The sequence below is a fragment of the Arachis hypogaea genome, chromosome 10 (assembly GCF_003086295.3).
Source record: "Arachis hypogaea cultivar Tifrunner chromosome 10, arahy.Tifrunner.gnm2.J5K5, whole genome shotgun sequence".
In the NCBI taxonomy this organism is placed as follows: Eukaryota; Viridiplantae; Streptophyta; class Magnoliopsida; order Fabales; family Fabaceae; genus Arachis; species Arachis hypogaea.
Window position 1 is genome coordinate 6,762,471 of NC_092045.1, and position 21,173 is coordinate 6,783,643.

General features: G+C 37.1%; 1 protein-coding gene across 1 annotated transcript; it reads right to left on the reverse strand.

The window, feature by feature from the left end:
* Nucleotides 1-20,245: 20,245 nt before the first annotated feature.
* LOC140175559 (uncharacterized) lies at nt 20,246-20,677 on the reverse strand. Its single transcript, XM_072204066.1, has one exon. It carries the CDS (start codon nt 20,675-20,677, stop codon nt 20,246-20,248), a length of 432 nt encoding a protein of 143 aa, XP_072060167.1.
* Nucleotides 20,678-21,173: the final 496 nt, after the last annotated feature.

Below are 21,173 nucleotides of genomic sequence, written 5' to 3' on the forward strand. Positions count from 1 at the left end.
ACCAAAGTTGGTTGGAATTGGGCCCCACAACCCTCAGAATTCGTTGGTCACATTTTCATTTAAAAAATCATAAACCAGCACCGACGCATACACGCACATCACGTGTACGCGTCCATGGGGTAATTCGTAGGTGCGCGCAAGCGCCAGGTGCGCGCGCGCGTCCATGGGCGAGTTCAACTTCTTTGACTTTTCATGATTTCTCCACTTTGCATGCTTTCCCTCTTCACTCCTTTGATCCATTCCTGGCCCTTTTCAATCTGAAATCACTAACAAACATATCAAGGCATCTAGTGGAATCAAAAGGAGATTAAAACCATCAAATTAAGGGTTTAAAAGCATGTTTTCACATTTAAGCACAAATAAGGAGACAATCACAAAACCATGCTATTTCATTGGATAAATGAGGGTAAAAGGTATTAAAATCTCTTAAAATCAATGCAAGATAAACCGTCAAAATGGGGTTTATCAACCTCCCCACACTTAAGCCAAGCATGTCCTCATGCTTAAACCAAGAATGCAGTAAAGGTATGGCATTTATTCAATGGAACTAACTAAATGCAATCTACCTAGATGCAACTATCTAAATGAATGCAATTGCTTGGTCAAAATAAATCAATTCCCAAGAAACATATATGCACAAGGGCTAAGGACTAGCAAGTCTAATCCACAATTGAATAGAGTTATTAAATATGTTTACAAACTTGCATGAAAAGAGATGATCATAGGTGGAAACATGTAATTGAGCATCAAACCCTCACCGGATGTATTTGCACTCTATTCGCTCAAGTGTTTAGGGTCGATTCTCTCAATTCTCTCCTAATCATGCTTTCTAAGATTTGTTTTTCTTCTAACAATCAACAAATATTTCATGCATGCATACATATATCACGAGGTCTTTTCTTTGGTTGTAATGGGGCTAGGGTCAAGGTAGGATGCATATTTGGTCAAGTGAGTTTGAAATTTGAATCTTTGATTAGCTTAAACTTCCCACCTAACCTATGACATCCTATACAATTTCAAAGCTAACCTAACTACCCATTTCTCACTTTTTCACATACTCATGCAATTTCTTTTCATTTCACAACACTCATGCATTGATTTTATTGAGCTACACTTTGATTTGGGGCATTTTGTCCCCTTTTTATTTCTTTCTTTTTCTTCTTTTTCTTTCTTTTTTTTCTTTCTTTTTCTATATTTTTTTTCCATATTTATTTTTCTTTTCTTTTTCTTTTGTTTTTCTCATTTTTTTTATATACAAGAGCATCAATGCATAAGGTTTTACATTTGATCAATACATGAGTATATACCCAATTCCCAATAATTTCAATAACAATACAAAACTACCTTTAACTCTCCCAATGTCCTAAGGTTCCCACACTTGAATGATACTCACACACACTAGCCTAAGCTAATCAAAGATCCAAATAAGGACATTTATTGTTTTCCGCTTTAAGGCTTGTAATGTGCTAAATTAAAGAACCAAGTGGGTTAATCGTAGGCTCAAAATTGGCTAACAAAGGAAGATGAAAGGTAAGGCCATTTGGGTAAGTGAGCTAAATGAAATGATGGCCTCAATCATATAAATGCATGTATACACAAAATAATGGACATAAAGAATCAAACAAATCAAAGATTACATTCATAGAAAGAGAATAATGCACACAAGAAGGAAAATAAGTGGTTATAGGATGTAACCACACCATTAGGCTCAAATCTCACTTGCTTGTGTTCTTAGCTCAAAAATATGATCCACAATATATATATATGATTCAAGCAAGTTTTATGAAAGGTTTTCACTCAAATCAATTGAGGTGCCCTATAGATAGAAATCTTGAAAATTTTCATTATTTTGACTAAGCTTATTGTGTATACATATGCAAAAATTAAGAAAATGCAACAAAAATCCTAAAAACCTAAAATGAAATGCAAAAGTGTTGGGATTAGAAATTTGTCACCCAAAATCGCCGACCGGTCGGACGACCTCCCCACACTTAAAAGTTTGCACCGTCCTCGGTGCACTCAAAGATGAGCAAGGGGGTACGGCGACTCTCCGGATTGCTGCGTGTTCTTAGTCTTGCTTCCATTATTGCTTGTGGTGCATTCATCATGAAAGACAAAAATATAACACCATAAGATGGGAAAACAAAAGCAAGGAAGCATAATTGTTGGAATGAGGTAAATCACTAGAATTGAGTGAGTGAATTAGTGTGACATTGATGACAAGTAGGTGTGTGAATTCTAAATTGCGCGGTTTAGAACACACATTAGCCTAAAAGTTATGTCACAAAAGAAGCATGCACTTCACTTATCCTAGTGTGCTTGAGATGCTTTAAGTAAACTTGTAAGGTAAAACAAGCATTAGAGAAGCATGGAAGCATTCAAGTCAAACATATATGGATGCATATGATCATGAAATACCATGCATTAAGGTAAATGCACATCATCATCCATCAAGAGATTGCCTAACCAAAGAATACGGTTCAAATCACATGGTGGCCAAATTATGTAATTCAAACGAGTCACAAGCTCGAAGGCAATTTTCATCACTTGGTATTTTCAAAAGGTAAACATGAAAAACTCAAAACCAAGTAGTAAAGTATAACCTCAATCATAGAATCCAACAAAGATTGTAAACATAATGATGTTAAGAAAACATCCATTTTTAATACTTAGCAGCAATTAATGGTAAACAAGAATATCAATCCAACACTTATGATGAAAAGAGAGAAAATAAAATGAAAACTAAACTAAAACTAACTAATCAACTAACGAACTAACTAATTAACTAACTAACTAACTAATAACTAACTAAAATAAATGGTTATCCATGGTGTTTGGAAGTGTTGGATGAGGGGTAGAAGAAGGGAGGAAGAAAGGGGAAGGAAAGAAATGGAAAGAGGAGAAGAAAAGAAGTGGATGGAGGAAAGGGCATCCATGCGTACGCACGCATGACGCGCGTGCGTCGATGGCTTATTTCGAGAGTGGCGCGGCCGCGGACAGTGCGCTAGCGCGTATATGGGGATGTGGGCGTGGGCGCGGACGCGTACAGTGCGCGTCTGCGTGGATGGTCAGCCAGGCCGTCGGCCCAATGTTGGCCCAGAGTTGGCACAACTCTCTGGTAAAAGTACCAGGAGTGCAGGTGGTATAATCTGCGCGCGTGCGCCATGTGCGCTTGCGCGTACCTTGCGAATTCAGCATGATGGGCGCGTACGCGCCAAGTGCGCGCACGCGCGGATGGTATTGGGCCTAAGGCTCAACATTCGCACAGTGGAGGCCTAACTCTCGGGTTTGCTAGCTGGGAGTGGAACTTCTGTATCTACACGCGCGCGCCATGTACGCGGACACGTAAGTGGTCGAAAATGCTTAAAGTGCGCGTGCGCACGCAGTGCACGTACGCGCGGATGGTGCTCTGTTTTTCAAAATTTTCCTAAGTTCTTGCACCAATCCAAGCATTCCAAACCTCCAAACAGCTACCAAAATACCATAAAACCTTATTTAACATATTATACTACCAACTATACTCAACTAACTAATCAAAACATGAATTTAAACTAATTCTATCAATATGTACAAAAGAGAGAATGAAAGGATTTTACCATGGTGGGTTGTCTCCCACCTAGCACTTTTGTTTATTGTCCTTAAGTTGGACTTATGGGGAGCTCCTCTCAAGGTGGCTTGTGCTTGTATTCATCTTGGAACTCCCACCAATGCTTGGTTCTCCATTGTGCCCCAAGATTCTTTATGGATTGAGCCAAGTCTTGATGGAGTTCTTCATAAGCTTGGGGCTCCCGAAGTTGATCCTCTTCTTGTGATCCGGGGTCCCACACTTTGTTTTCACACCCGTCTTGAGATTGATCATCATTATTAGTCCATCCGGGTGGTGAACAAGAAGAATTCTCTATGAAGTGCCCAACAATCCTCCTAGACCCATCTATTTGAGCACTACTCCAACCTTTATATCTCATGTTTGATGCATCAACCATAATGAGTCTTGATTTGCAACGCTCACCACAAAACCTTTTCCGCTTACGCTTCATCCCACAAACTTCCCTAAGTTGGCCATCCGTTTCAAGCAAACCATATTCAAGTGGGATAATAAAGCTAATAGAAATGAATTTCACCCACTCAAATGAAGGTGTAGATGGCAACCTAGGCAAAGATGCTTCCAAAGATCTTGATAAAGCGTAACCAACCCCCGTTCTTCTATCTCTAGGGATTTCCACCTCTTCACAAGATCTCTTAATCTCAATCCTTTGTTCAACAATTTTATCTAAACCTTTTCCTTTACTCAAATCATAATAGGGAGGGTGAGAAAAATTTACCTCCTCAATGCTTTCAAATCCAACCGGAGAAGGTTCTTCATGTTCAAAGGATTCTTCACCACTAAGACTTGGTGCTTGATATTCATCACCAAGGGAACTCAATCCTTGCTCTATCCCATCCAAGTCTTCATATGGAGTATGCCTTGGAAGGTGTGCACTTTCCTCCCTAGCATCAATTTCAATCATCTTGGAGGAGTTTTCTTCAACTCTATGTTCCCATGGAGGCTCCGCATCTCCTAAGTCTTCTACCACTTCTTCCTTGTCTTCAACAATTAAAGCTTCCTCCAATTGTTCCAATACAAAGCAACTTCCTTCATTTCCCACCGGAGTTTCCAATCTCTCCTTCATGTTATGTTCTTCATTCGATTCTCCACATGTAGCCATGGGAGTTCCTTGAGTGTTCAAGCATTGGGAGGCTAATTGATTTGTTACCGCATCCAAGGCGGCCATAAAATTTTGCACATCCCTTTTCATCTCTTCTTGTCCTTGAGCAAGAACACCAAGGGTTTCATCCATTAGAGATTGGGGTGGGTGGAAGGGTTCATCATTTTGGGGGAAGGGTTCATAATAGGAAGGTGATTGTTCTTGGTAGAATTGTGGGGGTTCAATGTTTTCCATTCTTTCCACTTGTTGTACAACACACTCCATGGTTTCTTGAAATTGATCCAATGCTTCCTTGAGATGATCCCTTGACTCTTGTTTCTCTTGAATAATATGATTAGGATCATGTGGCTCTTGGATTGAAGGACATGAGTATTCTTCCATGGGAGGTTGTGGTGGAAAGTAGTATTCATCTTGTGGTTGAAAATTTTCATATATTGGAGGTGGTTCATCTTGGTAATAATGTGGAGGAGGTAGCTCTTAAAAATGTTGATGTTGGAGTGGTGGTGGCTCTATGTGTGGTTCATATGGCTTATATGGTTGTTGGTATGATGGATATGGATTAGGGTCATATGAAGGTGGTTGGTAAGAAGGGGCTTGTGAGTATGGTTGAGAGTTATGTTGAGGATATGGTTCATAGGCATATGGTGGTGGTTCTTGAAAGTCACAAGATGATTCACCATAGCCATTGGATTGATATGCATCATAGAATGACTCTTCTTCATAGTGCATTGGTGGAGGTTGTTGCCATGAAGATTGATCATATGCATATGGCTCCTCCCACCTTTGATTGTCCCATCCTTGATACACATTCTCATTGAAGTTCTCATCACCTACAACATAATTCTAATCACACTCATAGCCAAAGTGAGAATTCATGATAGCAAGAGAAGGCAAAAACAAAAAAAAAATAGGAACAAATAAAGAGAACAAACTAAAAACTAACAAAGAAGCAAAAAGCAAACATATTCACAATATTCACATATATACAATAACCAATAACACAACACCATTGTAATTCTCCGGCAACGGCGCCATTTTGATGATTGGATTTTTGACGGTTTAGAATTTCACAAATGAATTCTCGTTGCAAGCTATACCAACAATAATCCTTTCATACAAAAGATTGTTTGTCACAAGTAACAAACCCCTAATTTTATAAACCGAAGTATTCAAACCTCGGGTCGTTCTCCCTAGGAATTACAATAAAGTGTCTTGTTATTGGTTTGAGTTGTTTTGGGGTTTTGGATAAGAGGCATGAAAGTAAATGGCAATGAAAATAAACTAACAACTATAAAAGGCTCTTGGCAAGATATGAGAATTAGAAGTCCTATCCTAGTTATCCTTCTCAATTGTGATGAGAATTGTTCATTGCTACCACTTAGTTAACCCTTACTAAATAAAGGAAATTCAAGTGGATGAATTGACTTGAGCCACAAGTTCTAGCCAACTCCCAAGGAAAGACTAGCTTTAGTGCACTCCAAACCAATTAGCAATCTCTCCAATTATCAATCAACAAAGGAATTAGATAACTCAAGAGTCACTAATTACTCTACCTAGGCCAAGAGGAACAAAATCTATATTAAAACTAAAAGAGACATTTCAACAAACACATAAAGTGCAATAGAAGTAAACATTATTAAATGCAAGAATTAAAGGAATCTATAACTACAAAAACAAGAGATCAACAATAGAAAATCAAAGAAGAACAATTATTATGAATTACCTCTTATTGAATTGAAAGAATGTAGAAGGAACAATACTAGATCTACAACAAAGCATAAGAACAACATAAAGGAAATTACAACAAAAGAATAGAAGAAGATGAATCTAACAACAAGGAATTGAAAGGTAGAAGTAGAAGAAAGCAAAGATTAAAACCTAGATCTAAGAACTAATCCTAATCCTAATCCTAATTCTAGAGAGAAGTGAGAGCTTCTCTCTCTAGAAACTACTTCCAAACTAATCCTAATGTGTGAATATGAACTAAATCTCCCTTTGCTCTTCAATCCTTGGCTTTAAATAGCATCTTTGGCGCCAAAGTTGGTTGGAATTGGGCCCCACAACCCTCAGAATTCGTTGGTCACGTTTTCATTTAAAAAATCATAAACCAGCACCGACGCATACACGCACATCACGCGTACGCGTCCATGGGGTAATTCGCAGGTGCGCGCAAGCGCCAGGTGCGCGCGCGCGTCCATGGGCGAGTTCAACTTCTTTGACTTTTCATGATTTCTCCACTTTGCATGCTTTCCCTCTTCACTCCTTTGATCCATTCCTAGCCCTTTTCAATCTGAAATCACTAACAAACATATCAAGGCATCTAGTGGAATCAAAGGGAGATTAAAACCATCAAATTAAGGGTTTAAAAGCATGTTTTCACATCTAAGCACAAATAAGGAGACAATCACAAAACCATGCAATTTCATTGGATAAATGAGGGTAAAAGGTATTAAAATCTCTTAAAATCAATGCAAGATAAACCTTCAAAATGGGGTTTATCAATACACTTGTCATCAATTAATTGGAACACATAAGAAGAGTATGTAATACCTTTAAATTAGATGAGTATCAAAGAAATCACCTTTAGAGAATCATATTTTAAGTAAAAAAGTTATACAATTCTTCTTTCACAATGGGAAAAGATAAAACTCAGATTATACAAACTGTCTTAAAAGAATATATAATTACAAATGAATCACTATGATAATTTTAAAGTTATCTCTTAAATTTTGATAAAAATTCTTTTGAAAATTTGTGAAATTTAAATTTTTTTATCAATATAAAAGATGTAATGTATTGAAAACATTCACATAAACCTCTATTTATAGGCCTTTAAACTCCCATATTCGTTGGGAATAGATGGAAAGAACCTATTGGTCAAGAAAATACGTTTTTGACTTTTTGGTAGGGTCTTTGTGTCTTTTAAATGTATAAGCTTGATTCCAACCTTTACGATAGAAATATCCTCACATAGCAAAATTTAAATTTTTGGATTAGCTAACATGTGAGGATTGATCCTCAATAATAACATAGGGGTCAATTCTCTATGTGAATTGCTCGAAAATTCAAATTTCGAACTTTGGCACCTTGATTATGATTAGGTTGGGTCTTACCTTCTATAATCATTTTAACTTTGACAAAATATGCTTTTAACTTGAGAGATAAACTTAAATTTTTTTTTTTGAAATAAAATAAAAAAGTATTTTCACATAAAAATAATTCTGGAATTATATTCTAGAATCTAATTTTCTTTTTTGGTGGAGGACAAGTTTGCCGTGCCCCTTTACAAACTCAGCATATTGACCAAAGTTTGCCGAATCCCTCAGCAAACTTTACAAAAATTCTATGATGAACTTCAAAGTCTCTGTGCCTCCAATTTGGGAAGAACATACACTATGAGCAAGACTCTTAATTCTAAAGAAATCTAGTTTGGTTTGGGTGAGAAGAAAAGTTCGGAGTTAAATACTGAACAGACAACAAGTATGACTTCTTCAACATCGCCGGCGGCAACGGCAACAACATTATCATCGTCTCCATTTGAGGAATACACAGGAACAAGCCGTATTTAGAAATGACATTACATTTTTGTACTTTCACATTAGTATTTTTGAGAATACGTACTCTTGAAAACTCATGAGAAAAACTGGGATGAAATTAGATGTTCAAGTTATTATTTGTTCAATTGTTTGTGGCATATGCATGCATGGAGTAATAGCGTAGTAGAAATGGTGCTCCCCAACTCTAAAAAAGAAGTGATTGTGAAGTTAAAGCATTTGAAGTTTGGCAAGGGGCACGACGAACCTTATAAATTTGACAAGATTCACCGAGGGGCATGGTGAACTTGCCCCCTTCAAAAAAATTGGATTCCAAGATATATATAATCCTAAAAATTATTTTTCTATCAAAACAAAAAAAAATTATTTAAAAAAAATTAGATAAACTTGATTTACTTTTATGGAGTAAAAATTAAAGTCCTACAACTAAACTTTTGCTTGTTGGACTTGTTCTTGTCACTTTATCTTCATTGCATGCATGATTGATTTCATGATGAGCTTGTACTTGAATTTGATGTATAAATTCTCATGTAAAATCCACTTTTACTTCCCGTAAAATAGTAAAAACTTTTTGTATCGAATCTTTGTCGAAACATGATATCTATCAGAATTACTCATCAAACCAAATGTTATATCATAAAACATATATCATGCAATGAGTTATCCTTAATCCATATAATCAACCAAAAGATTTAGGATAAAGTCATGCAAAAGATACATATTTATTTCTTTTCAAAACACTCGTTAAAACAAGAAACATAAGCACATATTGTCACTTATCAAAACATATAAGCATTCATATCATGCAAAGTGGTGAACATGCCTCAACTAAGATTATACCACTAACAACATCATCTCACGGATATTCAAGTGTACGCCAAGAAAAAATTTGATCGTAAGATCTTTCATTTTAAATTCTTTTTTTCAATAATCCATGGTGTTTAGGATCTCTTCAGAAGATCCTAAATTATCAAATAAACAAATATAACAAACTTTAATTCAAACATTTTTATGAAAGTACATGGACATAAACAATTATTTTTATATTCATCTTTCAATAAGTATTCACTAAGGCCATTATACACATGAGTCCAAATTGTTTTAGTTCATACGATTATTTTTAAAGTCTTATTGAATAAATCTATAAAAAAAATTATGTGCTTCAAGTATTTTGAATCCTTTAGGGACTTTTATTTCAATTTCACTTTCTACGCCTTTCAAATAACATGCCACAATAACATTTTTTTGTTAAACATGTCTTGTTTCTTTTACTATCAGAGTCTTAAGCAAAGTTGCAAGAATCAGACCGGTCAATAAATTAGTCGAGTAACTGGTTTAATAGTTTAACGAGTCAAACTAATTTAATTAAATATTAAATAAAATTATTAAAAAATATTATACAATTAACCTGAACCTAAACATTTTGAACATAATTAACAAAATTAACAGTTACCATCAAGATTATGGCGATAAACCTGAACCTCAAGATTATGGACATAGGTACCATCAAAATTATGGACATCCATACAATTAACCTGAACCTCAACATTATGTTAATCCATAGAATTGCATAAAAAATCGACAACATTAACAAGATGCCAAGATTATGGACATCCATACAATTAACCCGAACCTCAACATTATGTTAATCCATAGAATTCCATAAAAAATCAACAAAATTAACAAGATTCCATCAATAATGAACAAATTATTTCAAAAAAATTAACTTAGAAAAAGAATTAACAAGAATCATAAAAAATGAACAAAAATAAGAAAAATTAACTTACAAAAAGGATTAACAAGAATTAGAAAATAAAAAGTTAACAAGAATCAGAGAAATTAACTCAGAAATCAGAATCATAAAAAATAACGGAAGCAAAAAATACTGGAAGTAGTGGAGGAGTGCTAATTGGAGAAGAAAGACCACCAAGGATAGACAAGTTCAGGGTGGCAGAAAGAGCAAAGAAAACCTAAAGTCCACAGCGGCAAGGACAGAACAGAGGCGGTGGACGACAGAAGTTTTGAACTAACCTTCTGACGACGACGATGGCAGAAGCTTAAACCGACCTTCCGACGACGTGACAACCAAACAACGCCGATGATAGAAGCTTCAGATGACCAGGCGACGACGACAGAAGCCTCAAGAAGACCACGACAAAAGGTTCGACCAGCGAGGGTGGCAAGGGAATGGGACTGAGGGAGGTGGAGTTACTTCTACTCGTTAGGGGAAAATAGGAAATTAGGGTTGGAAAGGAGATAGACTGAATGAGGTGTTCGTAGGGGATTGGGTTAGTGGATTCAGGTTTTCTTTTTATTATTTTCCTGGCGTCAAAATGACGCTGTTTCCAGAGTAGATCATAAAAGCAGGACTTGAAAAACCTGGCCAGTTCGTCAGTTAACTGCCGGTTCCGTCGATTTTTTAACCAGATTTTTGCAAAGCAATTGAGGTCAACCGGACCGGCCAGATAACCGATTTCTAGTTAACGTGGTTGAACTAGCCGGTCCAGTCCGATTTTCAAAACCTTGATCTTAAGAGATCTAAGTATAATCAAGTCTACCACATTTATAGCAATATAATCAATGTCAAGATTCATTTCGCACAAAACTTATAACCCACTATCTTTACAACGTGAGGGATTTTGGTTATACACTTAAAAATCATTTTTATTTCAAATGTACTTCAATTTCAACTCGATTTGTGTCTTTTAACTTCGGCAAAAAATAAGCCTTTAACATACTTTTCACATTTCTCATAGTGACATAGTCTTTTGAGATATTTTTATTTTCAGTTGAATACCTGAACCTCTTTTAAGGTTTTACAAATAGTTATATTATGCTTTGTACGAGTATTTATCTCTATAATAAGACCATCTTGATCAATAATAATTTTTCTATTTTGAGAATTTACTTTAGGAACCAACCATTTTTCTACACTTTAGGTTCCCTTATTATCATTTGGGATATTAATCATGTTAAAATACTTGTACCTGATAAATAAGATTTGTAAATTTCTTTAGGACAATAATTTCGTTTGGCAATTGATTTGCAAAATCTTGTAATCAAATAACATTTTTCACTTCAACTTTATAATGTATTTTGCAAGAACAAAATAAAGACAACATATTTCTTATAAATGTTAATTTTTCTTTTAGCTTCTTATATCCTCCCCCCTTAGTATTATGAAATTACATTATTTGATGATGATAGTCATAAGAAAAATTAGCTGAAATAAGTGTTTAATCATTAACTCAAGGTACTGTACGAGGGACATATATATATTTTCAACCTTCTTTAATTTTCTATTTTATCCATTGTGGTGAACTAATTGAAAAAACAAATTGAATTGTACATCTCTAACTTTTTTAAAAAGATTGTTTGCCTCCTAAGAAAAAGTCAATTCACTATAACAGATGCATATATTAGTGGCGAATTTTTTGCTATTTGCGGCATTTTTAAACCACCGCAAAATCGCTCTCCAGCAGTCCTTGAACCGTCATCCTTTAGCGCACGGTGGTTAAGTATTACGGCGGTTCCCAGAAACCGCTAGTATAACAGCCACTATTCAGACATTTCATGTCAGATTGCATGGCAGCAGATTTTAACCGCCGCAATATGCCCAAATAGGATAACGATGCTGTTTTGCGATGGATACAAACTGCTGCTATTATGTGCTGCTATTTTATTTATTTTTTTTGGCAATTACAAATCACTGCTATTTGAAAAATTGCAAATTTTTTCCGAGTCTATTTTCGTTAGTTACAAATCGCCACTATTTGATGCTGCTAACTTTTTAAATTAAAATATATTAATTTGTTTTTCTTTAAATATTTTGGGTTTTTTCTATTTTTTGGGAGTTATTTTTTAATATTAAAAATCCTATTAATTTTCCACTAAAAATTCAAATTGAGGGCGAAAACTCAAGAAAATATAACTGCGAAACAAACTAATATATTTATATTAATATTAATAAAGTATATCTCTAATTAATAAAGCTGCATAGTCAAATTAAAAAAAAATGTACACTTCAAATAAAATAAGATCAACTCTTAATATCTATCTTCCACTCCTATCCCTCCAAGGAATTCATCCGTGCATCAATGTCTAGTGGTAACTCCCGACCTTGCCGTTGAATTAGATAACATAAAGCACACGTTGAATTAGATAACCTAAAGCACAATCTTTTCTGCTGCTACTAAATTCTCCATTACCTTCCTTTTCAACTTCTTGGCTGCCACCTCTGCTTGTAGTTCAAATAGCATCCTTTGGGTGTCCTCTGTTTGAGCTCTATCCACTGACAAATGCGAACTCGGATGGAAGAGTTGACTTGGCATTGTTCCAAAATCCACACCACGCACTCTACCCGAGTGCTCTTTTCCGAGAGCTTGGACAAACGAATCATCCTTAAACAACATTTTAGAGGATACATCACGCTGCTCAATCTCTATAATTTTTTCCTATAAACATAAATAAGCAAACATAAGTAATTACGGGTTAGAGCGTATTCAACACAATTTTATAATTAAAACAAACGAGAAACAACATAAAGGATCTCAACATAGTACTTATACCAATGGCCCGAGCTTCTTCATGAATCTAGGAGCCATGAATTCGTTTATGCACTAATTCCATAAATCACCTCTACTATCTTTCATTCTGTAATTCTGACAGTAACAATATAGTTTACACCATCACCATATTCCACCCAAATAAAAAGAAATGTAGTAGATAATAAAGTTCAAAGTGAATTTAAACGTAAATTACCTCTTCTTTTCTTTACCTCACCAGCATTTTTCTTGCACTTTTCCTATTATTAGGGGTGTAAGTTACCGAACCGGACCAAATTTTACCGCAAAACCGAACCGAAATTTACAACAACCGAAAAGAAAATAAAAAAAACCGGTTTTTTTGGTTTTTTTCGAATTAAACCGATCGGTTCGGTTTGGTTTTCGGTTGGCTCAGTAAAAACCGAACCGAACCAAACCGAACCGAAATATTGGTTCAGAAACTTTGTTTTTACACATTTACCCTTTAACCTTGTTGTTTTGCTAGACATTTTTAATTGTTTTTGTTTTATGTTTAATTAAGTTGAATTTGTATTGGATTTGGATGTGATAAACTCTTGTTTTTCTAGTTTATTGAAGGTTTTAAATTTCATTTTATGGCATTTTAAATTCAGATAAGTAGGTGTAAAAAAACCGAAAAAACCGACCGAACCAAACCACCGTTGGTTCGGTTCGGTTGCTCAAACTGCAGCCAACCGAACGGTTGGTCTCTTTGAAGAACCGATCAGGTCGGTTCGGTTGGTTTTCGGTCCAAAACCGAACCGAACTGAGCCGATTACACCCGTACCTATTATGCCATAAAACATAAGAGTAATTACACACGGAATTTGTCCATACCAATGTAGCATACATAGTATTATTTTCTCACGAATTCAAAATATGTTACCTGTGTCTCAGGTTTACTGCGATACTCAAAGAACCATCTCCAATGCTCTTTATCAATTTCCGGCGGGAGTTCCTCAATATTTTGTTCAAGCGTCTTTGTTGATTTGTAACACTCATGATCCAACCTATTCCTTATTTCCTTCCAAGACCTCCCTATACTTTTTAAAATTGTACTTTTGATACTTTCAATACTATCTTTATCAAAGTAGAATATTTCTTGCAATAAGAAGTTTAAATTGTAAGTAATTGTTAAATGAAAGAATCGATTTAATTCAACAACGCTACTAATTTTTACCTTTACACAATCATTATAAATCTTGTCCTTGTCTGGCTCATTTCTTCAAATTTCCTCACATATAGGAAATTTATTGTAGTCAGCACCTAGCAATCCAAGAATTAGTCAGCACCTAGCAATCCAAGAATTTCACTCAATAGACCAGCTCCATCTCCAATTGGTTGTAGTTATCTGTTGAATTTCAGTATGATCTTTCCACTATTAATAGGTTGTTCCAGAGCTTCTCTTACACTTAAACGAGCTTTCTTCATTATGCATCAAAATCTATAAAGAACATAACTATATTTATGTGACCCTTGTGGCCAAGATGTGAGAAAATAAATATAATAACGTCTAATCATTTTGAATATATGGAAGGTTCAAAATTTGTTACCGATGACATCATTCCAAAATTTGGTATTCTTGCGTCTTTTGCACCTTTGAGCATCAGAAACAAAAAATAAGTTTTCAATGTGTTGTTCAAATAAATCTACCTCGTTTGTCTCTGGGTCCAAGTCTTCATCGCCTATCCACCATTGGTCCATGTCTGTGTATCAGGTCTTGGTTGCTCTGAGGCGAACGGAATGTGAGAAAAGATGCTGAAGTGAACCATGAATGATACACAGACCTGCACATGGTGTATAAACCTCAGAGCCAGCCTTAACCCATAGGCAAACGAGGTAGATTCATTTAAACAACAGACAATCTATTTTATGTTTTTGATGCTCAAAGGCACATAGGACGCAAAAATACCAAATTTTGGAATAATAATGTTATCAGAAATGTTCCACTTTAATGAAGATAGTATTAGAGGCATCAAAAGTACAACCTTAAAAAGTATAGGGAGGTCCAGGAACGAAACAAAGAATAGCTTGTATCATGAGTGTTACAAATCAATGAAGATGCTTGAACAAAATATTGAGGAACGCCCGCCAAAATTTGTAAAGAGCATTAGAAATAGTTCCTTGGATATCGCAATAAACCTGAGACACATGTAACCTATTTTGAATTCGTGAGAAAATAGTACTATTTATACTACGTTGATATGGACAAATTCGGTGTGTAATCACTCTTATGTTTGATGGCATAATAAGAGAAGTGCAGAAAAAATATTGTGAATCAATCGAAACAACGACATACTCACACTGGCAGATCGAAAAGCTTGGTGAGGCGAAAGAAAGAAGAGGTCATTTACGTTTAAATTCACTTTGAACTATATTTTTACTTTTCTTTATTTGGATGGAATATGGTGATGATATAAACTACATTGTTACAATCAAAACTACAAAGGAAGAAAGTTAGCAAAGGAGAGTTATGGAACTTAGTACACAAAAGATTTTATGGCTCCTGTATACATGAAGGGGCTCGGGCAATTGATATAAGTACTACGTTGAGATCCTTTATGTTGTTTCTTGTTGATTTTAATAATAAAGTTGCGTTAAATATGCTCTATCCCATTGGGCTGGATCATAGTATTGGGTCAGGGTATAAACAGTGCCCCTACTCGAGTCCAATCTCTTGGCCATGAGTGGAATTCGAATATTAATGGAACTTGGGTTCGTTCAAGTCGGAAACCGACATGATTTTAAAAACCGACATGATTTCAAATTTTTCAACCGTTGTGTCTAATCAAACGTCATGCCTATTTAGGGTTTTGCATTTATACGCGGGAGTAGTTACATTGGTAACGACACATTTCTTTAATGAGTGCGTCATTTTACCGTTGTGCCCCTGGCATGCTATAAATAGTTTTCCCTCTTCTTTCTTTGTTTTCTTTCATCTTCTCTTCCAAGTTTGTTTCCTAACTTCTCACTCTTTCTCATTCAAAGAATCCTTTTAGTCATCCGTTCTTGGGTGCTTTGTTGCTTTCCACCGCTGCGACTACTTCTCCTTGATTCTACAGAGAAATGTTAGTTTTTCTTTACCTTCTTCTGTCATTTGTGTAGTGCTTCATTTATGTTCGGTGTGCTTGTGTGTTTGATGATATTTTCATGCTTTTACCACTCCTTCATTTGCAATGTGAGACGTTAGTATTTTTGCATGTTTATTTGATGTCGTTATTGCCGCCTGGTGGTTCTTTTTTTATTTGCTTTTGGAAGAAAACTGCCTTGTCTTTAGGAGCCCTGTTTTTGATGATTTTATTTTTCTTTGTAGGTCTTATCACTTTTATACCTACTTTCTTCTTTGTCGGAAAAATGTCTTCAATGTCTTTCCGCATCCCTGAAATCCTTTTGAAATGGGTAGATGATTCTGTGCTTATTGAGAAGCTTTTAGTAGATACCGATTTCATTACCGAGCTTCGCACCCATCATAGGATTTGTAGTTTGGAGGCTGACGAGCCTAAGTATGAATTAGTGGCCCCGGATCCTGAGGACCAGGTTTGTTGTGGGAGGGTTGCTGATTATGACCATCACTTTTTTTTATGTACGATTGCCTTTTTACCCGTCTGGGGGTTTCCTTCCCTTTCTCTGATTTTGAAATGGAGTTCTTATCCCATTGCTGAGTTGCTCATAGCCAACTTTACCCCAACTCTTGGGGTTTTATGAGAATCTACCAACTTGTCAGCCAAGAGCTGGACTTTCCGACCTCTTTGAAGATCTTTTTCTATCTTTTTCACCTGACAAAGCCGTTTAGCACTCAGAATAATAAGCAACAGTGGGTATCCTTCCGAGTTATTCAGGGACAGAAGGTTTTTTCAATCTTTGATGAATCTTTCCACAACTTTAAAAACTTTTTCTTTAAGATCCAAGCCGTAGAGGGCCATCACCCTTTTTCTTGAGCGAGAACAATGAACCCCGATTTCCTCTCTTTTGGTTGGAGGCCTCCCCTGTAGAAAAATATGGTTTAGCCAATTTAGATGATTTGGAGGAGGCTGTTGTTGAGTTTTTTCGAGAGGTTTGGGGACGTGCTCCAAATCTAGATACCAAGAAGTTCCTTCTAGGTTCTCCGAGTTTTGTGCGGACCCACCTAGGTAGTTTTTGTTTCTTTGTAGTTATTTCTAATGAGTTCCGACTTGCAACATGCTTTCTTTGGACTTTGTAAGCTAAGTAACTCTTATTATTTTTTCAGAAATAGTGAAAAGTGGATCTAGTGCTGCCTACCAAAAGGTCCAGGAGGCCAAGAGGAAAGTTCATGCTCGAGCTGATGCTGCTAAGGTCGGAGCTTCTGGTGCTCCTCCTCCTCTTCTTGACTCGGGGACCTCCTTTCACCCAATTTTGGTAACCTCTACCTCTGCTTCTTCTCTTCCTCCTCCTGCCCCTGTTCCCCCAGTCCGACCTCCTTCTGAACCCGAGAAAAAGAAACGTAAGACCTTGGAGTCCAGTTCTATTACTGGAGAGGCCGACTTCGATGGTCCAAAGTTTGTTCAGAAGCACATCTTCCCTCATAGCCAAATTGCTATGGATGATGCTTCCCTTTGAAACCATCTTCAGATTTTGGTTCGGGGGGAGTTCGGACTACTGGGGTTTGCACTGCCCTTCTCGATATTTTGGACAAAACTCCCTTGAGCTCTTTTCAGAAGACTGTGGAGGACCTTAAGGGGAGAATTGTCTTATATCAAGAAGAGGAGAAGAGGCTGTAGGGGGAGAACGCCTGGTTAAAAGAGGAGTTAACCCAACTTCAGGAGAGGGAGAAAAAGTTAATGGGCCAGTGTGCCATGGCTAAGGGGTTGAAAGAGAAGGCGGAGCAAAATTATGTTATGGTTTTTTCTGAAAAATTGATCTTCAAAGGCAACTGGAGTTGAATCGGGTGGCCTATCAGGAGCTGAAGGATTCAATCGTCAAGAGCTCGAAGGAGGCTTTTAGAGTGTTTAAGGAACAAGTCGGGGTTATTGCTTCCGACTTGGACCTTTCGCTTCTCCATCCTGATAAGGTGGTCATTGATAGGGCGATTGTCTATCCTCCTCGTCCTGAGACCAATTCCGAGTTGAAGACTCGTGGGCAAAGGATTGTTGAGTCTCCTCCTCGCGACGAGCAACAGGAGGAATTCTTGCCGAGTTCTTATGAGGCTCCGAATTTTGCCGCCGAAGAGATCGCTCTGACCCCTTCGACTCCTGCAGCAGACCCGAGCTCCATTCCCCATGATGACTCTAATATTCCTTTTCAGTGATTTCAGCTATTAGGGCCCGGCTTGTGGGCACTTTTTGAACAATTTATTTTTTGTGTTTATGTGGTGTTGGTTTCTGACATTTTGATCCTTAATATGGTCATTAAAAAAATGTATTTGTTTTATTGGTCCTTTCTGGATAAGGGCCTATAACAAAATATTTTGATTATGTATGTTTGCGGATGTTTTGACGCTTTTGTCTTTCCTGAGGTTTTTAAAACCACTCGATTTTGCGAGAAAAAATCCTTTCATCATGTGGGTTGTTTTGTCTAAGTTAGACAATTTCATTTGCTGAAAAAACTCTTTTCGAAATTTTGAGAACTCCTTTGCTTCTATCCTTAAGGGGTTTTCTTATCTCTTTTATGTTCCTTACATATTCAATTTTTGCTTATTGAATTGTTTTCATAACTTAGGTTATTTTTGCGATGTATTTTCATTTTTCTTGGGTTTTTCGACTTGTGAGTCGCTTAGTGACGTTGTTCCCGAGTTATCATGATCGTCTTTTGTAATCTCTTTACACCGACTTGTACCTCGTTGTTTTATCCTGCTAACCACGTAGGTCGGTCATGGGATTTTCATACTTTTTCGAGCTTAAATCGGTGCGTTTCGTAGAATAATGGTGGTAATAACGGAATTATAAAGAGATAGAATAAATTCTTTATTGATTGATGAAGGTAACTTTTTATAAAAGTTAACTTAGCTATTAAGGGATTTTAAGACTATTAACCCTTAGTCCCCACTTTGATCCCTCGTTACCCCCTTCAGAAAAATCCTTTTTGGGAAAAAACCATGAAGTCAAGAAAAAGAGTATATCAGGGAGCGGAGTTCGCTTCTACCTATAATACCTCCTCATGTTGCAAGCATGCCATGATCTTGAAAGCTCGGCACCGCTCAAGTCGGATACCTTGTAATACCCCTTTCCGAGGACTTCACTTATCTTATATGGCCCTTTCCAATTGGCAGCGAGCTTTTCTTCTCCTGACTTGTTTACGTCGATGTCATTCCTGATTAGAACCAAGTCATCTGAGGCGAAGCTTCTTCGAATGACTTTCTTGTTGTATCTGTTTGTCATCCTTTGCTTTAGCGCTGCTTTCCTTATTTGGGCCTGTTCTCGGACGTCAGGGAGTAGTTCAAGTTCTTCTTTATGTGCTTAAAGATTGCATACCTCATCGTAGAACCTCACCCTTGGGCTTTGCTTGTTGACTTCAACTGGTATCATGGCTTCTATGTCATAAGCAAGTCATAAGAATATTTTTTCCGTGACAGACTGAGGTGTAGTTTGATATGCCCATAACACTTGAGGGAGCTCTTCGGCCCAAGCCCCCTTTGCATCTTGTAATCTTTTCTTTAGCCCGGCCAGTATGACTTTATTGGTGGCTTCTGCTTGCCCATTTGCTTGTGGGTGCTCAACCGAGGTGAACTGATGTTTGATCTTTATACTGGCTACCAAATTTCTAATGTAGAGTCAGTGAATTGGGTACCATTATCCGTGGTGATGGAGTTGGGAATTCCATACCTTGTAATGATATTCTTGTAGAGAAACTTCCGACTTCTCTGGGCTGTGATGGTGATCAATCGTTCTGCTTCAATCCCTTTGTAAAGTAGTCTACTTCCATTATGAGGTATTTTACTTGTCCAGGCACTTGGGGAAAGGGTCTGAGTAGATCTAATCCCCATTTTACAAAAGGCCATGGAGAAGTTATGCTGATAAACTCTTCGGGGGGAGCGACGTGAAAGTTAGCATGCACTTGGCATGGCTAACATTTCTTCACGAAGTCAGTAGCACCTTTCTGCAAGGTCGGCCAATAGAATCAGGCTTGGATGACTTTTCTGGTTAAAGACCTTGCTTCGAGATGGTTTCTGCAGATACCATTGTGTATTTCTTCCAAGACTTCCGATGTCTTTGAGGTCGAAACGCACTTCAACAATGGTATGGATATTCCTCTTCTATAGAGAATATTTTTTACCAAGGTGCAGCTTTGTGCTTCCCTCCTGATTTTCTTGGCCTCTTTTTCCTCCTTGGGTAGGATGTCAAATTTTATGTATTTGATTAAAGGGGTCATCCACCCAAGATCAAAGCCGGATACCTCCAGGATGTCTTGCTTAGCCTCTGTCTTTTTGACAAAGGGTTCTTGGAGAGTTTCTTGGATCAGGCTTCTTTTATTCCCTCTTGGCTTTGTACTTGCTAACTTGGACGTCTGCTCTAGTGTTAAGATCTCGAGTTATGTATCTGACATCAGTCTTTGAGAATCGCCTAAGATACTCCAGAGTTCTATCTAAGTACCTTTTCATATTTGGGTCTTTAGTCTGGTACTCTCCATTGATTTGGGAAGTCACCACTTGAGAGTCACTAAAGATCACTACTTTGGTTGCACCGACTTCCTTTGCTAGCTTCAACCCAGCAATCAAGGCCTCATATTTTGCCTGGTTGTTGGAGGTCGGAAATTCAAATTTCAGGGAGACTTCTATTTGGGTTCCCTCTTGGTTGACTAGTATTATGTCTGCACCGCTTCCGATTTTGTTAGAAGAACCATCCATGTATAATTCCCAAGTTGTGGAGGCCTCCTCTTGATCTCCTGCATATTCTGCCATGAAGTCGGTTAAACATTGGGCTTTAATTGCTATCCGAGTTTCATACCTTAGGGTAAACTCGGATAGTTCTATAGCCCACTGAACTATTCTACCCGCAATGTCTGTTTTTTGAAGAATTTACTTCATGGGCTGGTTCGTTCGAACTTTTATTGTATGAGCTTGAAAATAAGGTCGTACCCTTCGAGATGCCACTATTAAGGCATACGTAAACTTCTCGAGTTTTTGGTACCTTAACTCGAGGCCTTGTAGAACTTTGCTGATGAAGTATACATGATGCTGCTCGACCTCTTATTCCCATGTCAGCGCTGACGCCACAGCCTTTTCGGCTACAGACAAATACAGGACGAGTTCTTCCCCGATTTTAGGTCGGGTCAGAATTGGAGGTTGGCTTAAAAACCTTTTGAAATTCTGAAAATATTCTTCACATTCAGGAGTCCATTCGAACTGGTATCCTTTTCTTAGTAGAGAAAAAAGAGGTAGGGATCTCAATGATGAT